Genomic DNA, 12,665 nt, shown 5'->3' on the forward strand with positions numbered 1-12,665 from the left:
TGTTCAAAATTCTGAGGATGGTAAATTTAGAGTTTTGTTTTTTAAAAGTTTGTTTATGCCCACCAAGGGTGCATTTATTTGATAAAAAAAAAACCAAGAACAGTAATACTGTCAAATATTATTAGAATCTTAGTTTTTTAGAATCAGTCTTCAGTGTTATATTATCCTTCAGAAATCATTCTAAGATGCTGATTTGGTGCTCGAGAAATATTCTTAATGTTGAAAACAGTCATGCTGTTTAATACTTTTATATCTTATTAAAAAAGTAAAAAAAACCCAGCATTCATTTAAAATATAAATCTTTTGTAACAAATTATTCCTTGTAACTTTGCAGAAAACCAACAGGTGGAGCACCTTCTCTTCAATGTCGGGGCTGCTAGATTCATTTATTGTACATTTATTGAATCTCCCATGTTTTAAACAATTCTTGCTATACACCATGTTAGTTCCCCCTCTGTTCCTCCTCCCTCATTTGGGTTGACTTCATTGCAGTGGCCTGGTAGATCCTTATCTCCTCTTGTGGGATCTCTTCCTGTAATGTGATATTAAAAACAATTTTGAATATTTCAATGAAACATAGGTCAGATTGGAATCGCACCCGTTGAAAAAGTTAAACTGTGACAACCAATGGGTCTTATGAAAGAGGCTACCTCAGACCTTATAGATATAAAGTTGTTAAAGCTTAAAAAACATATTAGCTAAAATGAATGATTACATGGAAAAATATAGAGCCTGACCTTATTTGCCCACAGTAGCGTGGTTCCTGGCTTGCAGAAGTACTGCATGGTGATCAGTATATCGTCTACAAAGTTGTGATGATAGACCACGTCTGCACACAGCACATAGTTATAATTGTAGACGGCACTCAGGAAGTCAAGTTTCACATCCTGGCCCCAGTCCAGAGCCACCACCTGAGGTGTGTATCTTCAGCGGCCCGTGTGTTGCGCGAGAGGTTAAAGTTGAGATTTGACTAGACATCAGGCAGATCTGTGGCCATGACCCAGGCACCTTGATGTGAAAGTGGTGTAAAGAGCTGTAAATTTAAATAAATGGAAATTACAAACAAATTATTTAAATAAAAAACAAAATTCCATTTGAACTTCTACATCATAGTGCGCACAGAAAAAAAAGAGATGTAATGTACCCAGTAAACTTGCCACTGTTGACACCAGTCCTGTTGCTGCTCCAAGCACTGCTTTATCCAGCAGATCAACCTGTTCCCGGAGAGCCAGAGCCTGTGTGCAAACACATACACAGGCAATACTTAAAACTCCACAAAACTCTAAAGAACTCCTAATATAAGGTTTAAGTTAACTCTGAGTCATTCTAAACCCCAGGTAAACAGAATCCCAGGTTATCTTGCATCACACCTTGCACTGCTCATGATTTAGCTGGGGTTATTTACAATTAAAAAAAAAATTCATCTCTGTACTTGACATGTATTAATTTGTGACTGAAATGGCTGGAGTGGTTTTGGTTTAGTTATTGCAAATCCTTTACTGACACCCAGTAGCTAAAACACAGCTGCTGAGGTAAAATGGAAAACTGACTCGACCATGTAGAACAATGTTGTGCATGCCAAAGTAAGCTTCAATCCCATATCTCATAGTGTGTGTTGGACAAAGTGAGAGAGGAGGGTTAATCTTTAAATATTCTGATAATAGTATATTCTACCCTTACTGGAAAATCTTTCACTTCAAAGATTCTAGCAGATCCTCTCAGCAACTGCTCCTCAGTTATGCACATTGTTGGCCTGAGGCAAGCTCTCAAAGTACCTCAAAAAGATTCATTTTTCCAAAGACAGAAGTTTCTCTAAAAAGAACTAAGCATTTCTGTACTAAAGTTAATTTTTAAAGGTGATGCGTGTCATTTTCTTTTGTGAGAATTTGTAATTTTTATCTTAGAAGTAAGGCATTTGTTGTTGGATTTCTGAGAAACATGTAAACACTGTGGGTCTATCTATGGGAATTTAACAGTTCTTGTCTCAGAATACAGAATACACGTGCAGTGTATATACTTGATTCATAATTTTTTTTATTTTTTATTACTGTTTTAAATGTAAAAGTCTGTTTGATGATTCTGGTAGCACAAAAATGAAACACTTTTCCTTTAAAACCTCTTGCACTTAAGTTCATTTGTAACATTATGACTGTCAACAGTGTCCACCGCTGGCTCCACAACAAACGTGTGTTACACCAAGTGGCTCTTTCTTTATACCATAGATGATGCATAGAAACACGGGAACCCAGGCATTCCTGGCCAGATGATAGGATGAAAAAAGGCCTGCATGGTAGGCCCATGGTGATGATAGCTATTAGCATACCAGCGCCTGGCTAAAGCTTTAGTGAAAAGCTCTGCCAGGATTTAACATTGAGTGACCTTTCAGTTAACAGTTAAATGATTCAGCTATTGGCATGATAATTACAGTTTTAGATACAATAATAAAATATAACAAAACACACTTTTATGACAATAAGATTAACTTTTATTTAATATCATTTTCAGTAGAAGTGTTTTAGCTATTAAACAAATTGCTTAAAACAACTTAATGCTATGTTAACCAAACTAAATGAATCAGTTGTGTTTTATAAAATTTTTACTATTTTTTTTTTTCATAAAAAATGCAAGAAGAAAAATTGTTGATTACTGAATACCCCTTGTAAATTCTTTTTTTTTTTAAAGCAATAACATTAATTATTATTATTTACACTTTTTTCAGAAATGTTACTGTATAGCAGGTTAGGTTAACCTTCTTGCTGTCTAAACTGGACAGGAACAGATGAACGGTTTGGGTATTGTGCATGGTACATCCCTGAACGCCAGATCATCTGAAAATAGACAAAGCTTTGTAAAAACTGGTGAAGACAGATCATGAAAAGAGGAAAGCATCTCTATAAAAGGAAAACCGAGAATACAATAGGTGAAGGAGTTTAAAGATTTGTATACTGTTCCTCTGGATCTGTGCAATGAGTGCAACTCTTATTGACTTTTTATATAGACCGTTGTTTAGTAGCAACACTTACTCCATGTCTCCACACAGTTCTCCGTCCCACCAGCATTATTGGGCTCTCCAAAAGCCCAGCCATTATAGCTCCACTGCATTCCATCCAACCAAACGAAATTATTTGTCTGTCAAAACAGAAAAGGGACTTACTAGAGGGACAGGTATGGTAGAGAAATGAATAAACTATGTGAAAAAGTGAAATGCTGCAAAACAAATGAACATACACCAATGATTCTTCGTCCTCCAAGCCATGCACGAATGCCCCTGCCATACTGCTCTATTAACTTGCCCATACCGTCACGAATGTAGCTGCTTGTCACAGAGGCCAGGTGGCCATTGGGGCAGATAGATTGACATTGTATCTAAAGAGAAACATTTTATAAAATGAAAATATAATAAAAATACGGTTTCATTATGTCATTAACCGATATGTTTCATAAGCTGTGGGATATACAAATGTATTAGAATTATCATTATATTCTAAATCTTTAAAATGTGTGTGTGTGTGTGTGTGTGTGTTTTCTACTGGACATATACTGTATGAAATCAAGCATAAATGTCACTTGACGACTGTTCTCTTTGATTTACATTTCTTGCCAGAACCATATTACTCTAAACAAACAAATAAGCTTCATAATGTGTGTTCTATCATTATAACAAGTGAAAATGACATGAATACCTCAGCAGTATAGGCATCAAGGTTTCTGGTGAAGTACTGGTAACATTTGCCCTGTAGGACAACTCCTCCACAAGTCCATCTCCCTGTGGACATATCACCACACTACAATCACCATATGTCAAAGCTTCCATTACAATTCACACCGGCTTGTTAAAGGCAACTGTTCACAGTGATCCTGAGCACTGCAGTATTCAGTGCATTTGGCAAAGTAGTATCATACCTGTTCGCTACTTTTTCACAATGGTAAAACTAATATCATCTGAGGTGGCTTACCAATCGGTGTCCTTCGTCTTTCCCTGCCAAGTTCCATTTGTATTTCTGGTTCTTCAACCACTATATACTCAGCCTCGAGTGTAGGCTCCTCCTCTTCTGCATTTTCTTCTTTTTTATCTTCCACATCTATAATACGTTCAGACTCTAACTGTAGTACAGATTCCTCCACAAGTGTGATCTTACTGTTCATCTGAATGACAGTTTTTTCTGGCTCTGTCTCAGGCTCTAGTTCTGTCTCTGGCATCTCTTCAATCAGGTAATCTGCCTCGAGCATGGGTTCCTCCAGCATCACTTCTGGTACTATGTGTTCCTCTGTTGTCTCTGGCCCCAGCAGCACTGAATCAGGCTCCAACATACGTGAATCTGCAATAGCTTCATCCTGCATCAGAGGACCTTGCTCTGCTTCTGTGTGCTCTACCGCTGGATCTTTTTCAACCACTGGCACCTTCACTACTTGATCAGGAAGCTTCTCATCCTGAACTGGTGGACTGGCAGAAGCTACAGAAGCTAGTAGTGATCAGAAAGTAATAATGTTAAAAATAATATAAATATGCACCTCTTTTAAGATTTTTTTTTTACATTTAGCTAGTAAGATATTCTAAGCTTTCACCAATAATAATTGCTTCAAAAAAGTGGAAGATATTTTGTTGAAGATGCATAGTTAAAAAATTTAGTTTAAAGGGATAGTATATGCCGTTGTTGTTTTTTAAATAAGGGTGCACTATTTTATTATTCCACTCTCAAAAGAGCAAGGTTTTACATAAAAAAGCTAATAAAAAGTGAAAGCATTTATACCAGTGTTTACAGAAAGCTGCATTAAATACATGGACAAGAGTATAAAAAAAATTAGGACACCAGGTTAAATATTAAACTAGCACAGTTAATATTAACCGTATGTTTGAACGATATGTAACTGGAGAACAGATCATACCTGTTATGGTGAGAACCAGCAAGAGTAATGTTCTCATCTTGTCAAAAATCTCCTAAGAATTGCTTTCTGCAAAGAGATGATTTAATAATAAAACCAACATAAATAAATAATTTTAGCTTTCACTTAATGAAGTTTTTATTGACTGTAATTCATAAAAGCCATTTTCATTTAAGAAAGGATTGGGCTACACTGAAAGAAATTAACAAATTAAAGTTAGTTTTATTAATATTATTTTATGTCACTGAATCAACCAAAATACATTAGGTTTCACCGACTACATTTGGGAGGTAAATCATTATGACCTGCCTATTATCAAAATTATAAAGAAAAGAAAGACAAAAAGGGTTTTATTTTTCAGAAATATGTACAGTAAATGGTTATACTCACCATGTGTTGATCTTGTCTGTGACTCGTCACCTGCGTTTCTCTCAGTGCTGTGAGATCCAATCAGTGCTTCTTATAAAAGACCTTTTGGACAGTTTTATGGCCTTTTGTCTTATCTTCATATGTTTTGACCGTTCTCTGTAGATCCTATCTTCTCGCTCACCACAACTGGTTGATAGTGTATGAAGTTTGAACTCTATTGGTCGAACTTCAGTCATTATCTTCAGCAAGTATAAAACTAATACAGCAAAACAAAGATAAAACCCAAAGCTAGGCAATTTAGTAATCACGGCCAGGACATGTCCAGGTCAAAGAGGACATAATTGTGCGGTCTCTCTGTGTAGGCCTACTACTTGTCAAAAGTTTGAACACACAGGCTCTTTATTTTTCACTACTGTTGCATTTTCCCATACTAATAACAGTGGAGTGGAGTGTGTCTGTGTGTGTGTGTGTGTGTCGGAGCATAGGCCTGTATGCCTAACATCATGTGTGGATTTGACAACAGCACAGCAGCTGACACTGTGGACAGGTGTTATATGCCATGGGTATATCAAAATGCCATGTCATATGGAGGAAAGGAATACTGTGGATAAAGCAGCTGTCAAAAGTGTCATACCAACAAGCCTCACAGTGAGTGTGAGGTCTCAAAAGTATTACACATGAACAATGCATCCCTGTTCATATGAAACCTAAACCCATAGAAGAAAAGATGTAAAACTATATGTTGCCTCACTCATGTTATCTTAATTGCAAAGGTATATTCTTCAGAATTATGACAGAAAAATCAACTGTATTATGCCAAACATTGCCTTGAAAGGGTATCTCATAAAACATAAAACAATTTGCATGACTTCAGCACTTTTACAATGAATTTACCACCGCAAACGGTTGATCATCACTTTTTTTCAGTCCCATGTTTTCCTGCATCTTAACTTGGTCTGACCTTTTTTAGAGTTTGATTTAGTTGTGGCAACCCAGTGTAAGTTGATGCAATTATTAAATTATACCTTTGACTTGAATAAAAAACAATCAATACATTTTAACTTAGACAAAATATTTTACAGTGCATAGCGGTAAAGTAGCCTAATGTGATGTTATCCACCATTGTCATAAAAATGAAATAGAATTATAGAAAGACGTGTGAAAGAAAGGTATAGCCTATTGTTTTAAGTAAATTCATATTTTGTAATGTTTTACTTGGAAAAGAAAATGTTTACCACGCTAACCTACAAAAAAAAAATTATAAAAAAAACATTTTATCTCATACAAACGTCGCTCATATGCAGAATTCGACATATGTCTCAGAGCATTTGCGCCGTGCTCGCTTAGCGTTCTGACGAGAGCGCGCAAACCATCTTGAAGAAAGAGCAAGAAGCACATCAGACTCTGCACGCGCTCCTGCTCCATCCGGACAATCTGAAGATGAGCACAGCACACAAACTTACCTTCCCCGCTCTGCTCATGCTGCTCTACAGTAAGTATATTGATGATGCTTGGATTTCTCATTATCTGACGTGCTTTAGTTCGTGTGTTCTGGACATTTAAAAAAAAAAGACATTTCTTACTCTGGGAAACTCTGAGGGGTGAATTGTAAAATACAGTCAATAACTTTCATTAATAATTTGTATATATAGGCCTATTTTTTATTGTTTGATTTGATTTCTACTCGATTAAATTATTATTATTTTTTTAAGTGTTAAAGTGCCTTGTAATTAGAACTGGCTATAACACTGAGAAGATGACATTAATGTTTAAAAGTTATTACACATAATTATATATTTTTTAATTTCATTTAATTTCATTTGTCTATCGACATTAGCTTTGTGTATAGATATGGTTCAGATTCAAACTGGTGTGTGAATGTGTGTGCTTTTTCAAAGCGAGATGGATGCTTCGAGGCTCTGGATTGGGTTGGTGGGGTTCTTGTAAATCACTGTTTACACAAACTTCTCAAACATCATTTGAACACATGAGATCCTGAGGGTGATAAAATGTCTGTGAAGAAGTTGTCCAGATCTGAACTTTACTCTGATGTGGCAGGGACCTTTTCATGTCACTGATGCCCCTTGACTGACTCCTTGTGTATTGGTCGTTATCATGGAGATTATGGTTACCCAGCCAGCATACCATGAGAAATTCTTTATCCCGCCAAGTCTAGAGATCCAAATATCTGTTAACCACATGAAGTTTCGCAGACTATATCAAATGTCATTTTTTGTTATATAAAAATGTATATTAAAAATATAATGCGAAAATATTGACTTTGACCAAATTGATTGTTTTTATTCTAATAACTTTCATGTTTCAGGCCACTAATAGTGATAGGGTTGTCAAATACCTTGTGGGGTGGGTTGTGATTGTAACCCCAGTCCTCTTCCAGCTGAAGAGGTTTTAAGTTACAGCGGCATAGTAGGTCTTTTGTATCTCTGGGTAAAAAGACCCTCACCATGCAGCATTTCTTTCTCTAGACTCATTAAAGTCAGTACTTTTCAGCTGTTAACACATCAAGTGGTTTTCCCTCACTTTCCCCAGAAGTGCATGTTTTTCATTGTGTGAGGAGGTTATCAAGCTTGGTTTGGATTGCAACCCCCATTACACACAGCCAGACTGTGTCAGAACATCCATCCATTACTAAAATTCCTACACATCTCTGTTCCTGGCACCACCAGAGTGTGGAGTGAGTGTTAGCGAGGATTCACATTTGACTCAAATTTGTTCATTCTGAAATCTGTTTACAGTATTCTTCCTATTTACCTAAGGGGTGTAATATATTTGATAAAAATCTAACACATTCTTGAGTAATCAGTGTCATTTAATCAAACATTCTGGGTTAAGTTGAGGCTATGTGCCTGGATTTCAGTTTGTCCTGAACAAAAACTATGGGGCAAATATATAACAATTCCCCCATAGTCTTTCATTGAAAGTTTAATTTTTGTCTGCTATTATAAAAATGCTGTAGGAGGGATTTTTGTGCCCTGTTACAACGTGTCAATTTGTATATTCCCTCTCCTCCAGTTTCTAGCTCAGATCCTGTTACTGTGACGACAAGCAAAGCCAAAGTGGAGGTACATGAAAACACAAGTAAGATCATTAGTCTTCAGATATTTAGCTTGACATATTTAGATATAGAAAAGCTTTCAGACCATATTGATTTGACTCTTCTGTCTTCTATTCTTTGCAAAAGATGTTGTCCTGTCCTGTGAATTCAAGACAGAGAAAGAAACAAACCCACGTGTTGAATGGAAGAAGAGAGGCAAAGATGTTTCCTATGTTTATTTTGATGGGGACTTTACAGGTACTGTAGGTAGTTGTTTTGCCCTCTCTCATATTAATTGCAACCACAAACATGTCCCCCATCTCTCTCATTTGTATATTGCTTTAGATATTTTATCATTTTAAAAGGGAAGTGTGTCATTAAAATGAGTTTCGGCAGGAAATTACATTCTGTTTGGTGTGTCACATTAGTCAGAAAAGGTCAATTGTCAATAGTGTAACAATGTTTAAAACACAGCTCACACAAAATTCACTTTAAAACCTAGCCGCATCAGGAAATCTTTTGCCCTCACACAAAATTCCAGACTGGATGGATATCTATTGAAATTACTGATTTGCCCACAAAAATCTAAATCTGATTGCACCACGTCTTTCAGTGAATATTTGTTTTGTGCTTTCATTTCATTAAACTGTTCTAACTTTTACTAATACCAGGTTCATTTAAAGGCCGTGCATCCATCGACGGGGCAACAATGACCCTCCGTGGTGTTACGCAGAAAGACTCAGGAGTGTACCATTGCGAAGTCACAGCCCGCCATGACAAAATCAAGCTGGGGGAGGTCACTGTCACCCTCTATGTGCTTGGTGAGAATGAAAATCTTTTTAATTATTCGATCTTGTAATGTCATTTTCATTATTTACATGTGCAGTTGTACCAACAATATTCATAACTAAGTCATAAGTCTTAAACTAAACTTTTCTATCAGTGATGTAATGCAACTCTGTCTTACATGGACAGTTGCGCTACATGCGCCATCATGTGAGGTCCCAGAAACAGTCATGAGAGGATTTTCTGCAGAGCTCCGCTGCAAAGACAAACTGAGCGTTCCCACTGCCACCTACAGCTGGTACAAAGACAACAAACCACTTCACACTAGCAATCTCCCTGAAATCAACTACACCCTGGACCCCAAAGCAGGGACTCTGGTTGGTGTATTGCTAATCTCTTTTTTTCTCACTGACAAACATGTATTTTCATAAAAAACTAGTTAGCATTTTCCCGTGATAGCTAACAAACACTGCTTATGTTTGTTTGACTTTGATGCACGCATGACATGTCAAGTATGATCTGTATATAGTGTTTCTTTTCTTTTCTGTTGCGCAGAAGTTCAAGGCGGTCTCAAAATCTGATGAGGGTCAGTATCGATGTGAGGCCTCCAATGGGGTGGGGGCACCCAAAAGTTGTGCCGGCCGGCATATGAAGATAACTGAATGTAAGTTCAGTTCAGTTTGGTCTTTTTAAAGGGTCAGGAAATCATAGAAATCAGTTTTACTTGATATTTTGTTATACTGTAGAAGAGTTGAATGTAACATGAAAATGTAAGCATTTACAGCAAAGTCTTAAAGGTACAGTAGCAGAAAAACCCTTATGTTCTGTTGAGGATGACGTTGATTGGGGACCAAGAGAAAAAATATTAATGGCAGTAATTATAGTTCCTCTGTTTTATCACAAAGTAGACTGGTACTTTTCAGAAATGCGACTGGCCTCTGCACTATTGTTCAAAGTTTGTGTTCAGTTGTATTCTTTGGGAAACAAATGAATACTTTCATTGTGCAAGGATGCAATGATCAAAAGTGAGAGTTGAGACATTAATGCATAAATGTACATAAATATATCACCGTTTCCATAAAATATTAAGCATCACAGCTGCTTTCAACATTGATAATAATCAGAAATGTTTCTTGACACCACTTATTTTAACTTGTAATCTTTCATAATATAAGTTTCTGCTGTATTTTTGATTAAACAAATGCAGCCTTGATGAGTATAAGGAACTTTTAAAAAAATTAATTGACCACAGCAAAAACACAGTCAATTTTTTTAGATGCAACCAAAAAACAAAAAACATGAGGGTTAACTCAAAGGTCAGAGAGCGACAAAACCCTTGAGTAACATCATAATTAGACGAAGTGTGAATGAATATCTGTTTGACCTGCTCTGTTGCAGTTGAGCTGAACATGACAGTCGTTACAGCAGTAGAAGTGGGAGCGTCCCTGTTGCTCCTCTCCTGCTGTGTGGCCATCTGTCTGTGCTGCAGAAGAGGGGGCTGTTGTTGCTGCCGCAGTGAGTACCACTTTACTCAAACTAACACAATCTAAACAGGTTGTTTAACTTTGAAATATGTCTTGTCCTTATCTTCTAACATAAGTCTCGAATTTACCAACAGAGAATAAAGGAGAGACACAACAAAGGTACGTCTAATGCAGTATTTTTAATGCATTCTTACCTATAAGAATAATTCATAACAGACCTTTAGAAACAAAAAAGTTATTTCTTTGCACTTTTCAGCAGAACCAAGACCAGCTATAACCCTCCAGATGTAAGTTTCTTATTGACAACTCACTAGTCAAATAGTATAATACTGGCACTATAGAGATATATGATTATGGTAATGGCTTGTCTTCATCCCATTGTTCATCTCTCTCCTCAGCCGAGACATTACAAACATACACAATCCTTTGTGCTATGACGTGTGCACATACTGGACAGTGCTGTGCTAAAAAAAAAAGTGAAGTGACCTCAAAAACTAGAGAACCATATCATACATCAAGTGCACTTGTACTGTATGTCTCCATGTTTTGCTCTGATGGCCTGTAAGAGAAGAAAACACGCCCCCTGGTGTTGAGGTCCATCCACAACAGACCTACATTTCGATTAATCTCTGCTGTTTCTTTTGTATTACTGTAAAAAGCTTTTATATTTTTCAATCTAAGAGAATTCGTTTTTTTTAAGATAGCACGTAGTATTTTAATTGTCTCATATCTGTTTGACTTCTCACAACTAGAGTTTGTAGATACTGTAAATGTTGCACAATTTCATACTAGTTCTTCTGCTCTTCCAGCGCCTCCTGCTGGTGGACAATCAGTTTAGATTCAAGTCTGGCTCCAGCAACATGTTTTTCTTTTTTTCTCTGGAGCAAATCGGAGCACTATTCATACTCTTTATACTGCTAAAGCACATTTGTTCCAATCTATAAGAATAATCAGCTTACACTACCAGTCAAACGTTTTTGAATGTTTTTGAACGTAGGATTTTTAATGTTTTTAAAATGTTTTTTTTTTTTTATATATATATAATTTTTTTTTATTATTTGCTGATTATCAATATTTAAAACAGTTGAGTACATATTTTTTTTCAGGATTCTTCGATGAATAGAAAGATCCAAAGATCAGCATTTATCAGAAATAAAAAGCTTCTGTAACATTATACACTATTCCATTCAAAAGCTTTGAGTCAGTATGTATCCAAAGTATTTTTGGGAAAGAAATAATATACATTTTTATTTAGCAAGGATGCTTTAAATTGATTAAAAGTGATGATAAAGACATTTATAATGTTACCATTTCTATTTCAGATAAACTTATACTTATCAAAGAAACCTGATTTTTTTTTATAGTAAAATATTTAAAAATGTGACTGTTCTTGCTGTATTTTGGATCAAATAAATGCAGGCTTGGTGAGCAGAAGATAATATCTTTAAAACATTAAAAATCTTAATGTTCAAAAAACTTTTGACTGGTAGTGTATATTAGCCTACAGTTTGAAGTTAAAGATATTAATATTAATTAGGTGAGTCAGAGATAATTATTTGACAGTGATTTCTCATTTATTGTTTGCATGAAGTCTAAATAAAAAAACTCTGAACATTTACTTATTTGTCCTTTTTTTTCTAAAATATTATATGGTTTTAAATGAGGTGTCACTTGTCAAATTTATTTTTCATAAGTTTGTTGTGGGCTTTCTTGGCAGTTTTTACGAGGCTTTAATCGTTTTCATATTTATATTGGAATTATATCGTATCGACCGAAATTAAGAAATATATCTTGATATAAATTTTGTCCATATCATCCAGCGCTGTTCAGAAGTATCATCTGTTGTCTGATGATGGGTATTTCTCAATGAAGTGCAATTTGCTTATTAAAGGAATAGTTGACCCAAAAAGATTTGAAGTTCTATCAATCATTTACCCTCATGTACTCCCAAACTTGTATATGACTTATTTTCTTGTGCGACTCAATAAAATATTTTTTGAAGAATTGACTTCCATTAATAGGGGACACACACACACACACACAAGTCATTTCTGAAAACATCTTTTATGCTCAACATAAGCAACAAA

The 12,665-nt window shown here is 35.8% G+C and overlaps 2 protein-coding genes and 1 long non-coding RNA gene across 5 annotated transcripts; 1 reads left to right on the plus strand and 2 right to left on the minus strand.

Annotated features, from left to right (window-relative positions):
- Positions 1 to 208: 208 nt before the first annotated feature.
- LOC132152498 (uncharacterized) lies at positions 209 to 1,376 on the minus strand. Its single transcript, XR_009436528.1, has 3 exons — positions 1,145 to 1,376; positions 866 to 1,033; positions 209 to 528 (listed from the first exon to the last, which is right to left on the minus strand). It is a non-coding gene; the product is annotated as an uncharacterized LOC132152498 (long non-coding RNA).
- A 1,308-nt stretch (positions 1,377 to 2,684) lies between these two features.
- On the minus strand, positions 2,685 to 5,367 carry si:ch211-160b11.4 (bone marrow proteoglycan). Of its 2 annotated transcripts, XM_059561263.1 has the most exons (7): positions 5,275 to 5,367; positions 4,888 to 4,953; positions 3,957 to 4,463; positions 3,684 to 3,766; positions 3,229 to 3,366; positions 3,024 to 3,129; positions 2,685 to 2,828 (listed from the first exon to the last, which is right to left on the minus strand). In XM_059561263.1, the coding sequence occupies exons 2-7, from the start codon at positions 4,922 to 4,924 to the stop codon at positions 2,761 to 2,763; spliced, it is 939 nt and encodes a 312-aa protein (XP_059417246.1). In that variant the 5' UTR covers positions 4,925 to 4,953; positions 5,275 to 5,367; the 3' UTR covers positions 2,685 to 2,760. The 2 variants fall into 2 exon arrangements, with proteins under 2 accessions (XP_059417246.1, XP_059417247.1); XM_059561264.1 differs by lacking the exon at positions 5,275 to 5,367 and having other exon boundaries at positions 4,888 to 5,041.
- Positions 5,368 to 6,596: 1,229 nt separating this feature from the next.
- Positions 6,597 to 11,486, plus strand: LOC132152500 (junctional adhesion molecule 2A-like). 2 transcript variants are annotated; one of them, XM_059561265.1, is made up of 10 exons: positions 6,597 to 6,745; positions 8,287 to 8,352; positions 8,456 to 8,566; positions 8,980 to 9,129; positions 9,284 to 9,471; positions 9,650 to 9,758; positions 10,493 to 10,609; positions 10,713 to 10,737; positions 10,835 to 10,865; positions 10,977 to 11,486. In XM_059561265.1, exons 1-10 carry the CDS (start codon positions 6,694 to 6,696, stop codon positions 11,013 to 11,015), a joined length of 888 nt encoding a protein of 295 aa, XP_059417248.1. In that variant the 5' UTR covers positions 6,597 to 6,693; the 3' UTR covers positions 11,016 to 11,486. The 2 variants fall into 2 exon arrangements, with proteins under 2 accessions (XP_059417248.1, XP_059417249.1); XM_059561266.1 differs by having other exon boundaries at positions 10,838 to 10,865.
- The last annotated feature ends 1,179 nt before the right edge of the window (positions 11,487 to 12,665 follow it).

This window comes from Carassius carassius, chromosome 11, assembly GCF_963082965.1.
Source record: "Carassius carassius chromosome 11, fCarCar2.1, whole genome shotgun sequence".
NCBI lineage: Eukaryota > Metazoa > Chordata > Actinopteri > Cypriniformes > Cyprinidae > Carassius > Carassius carassius.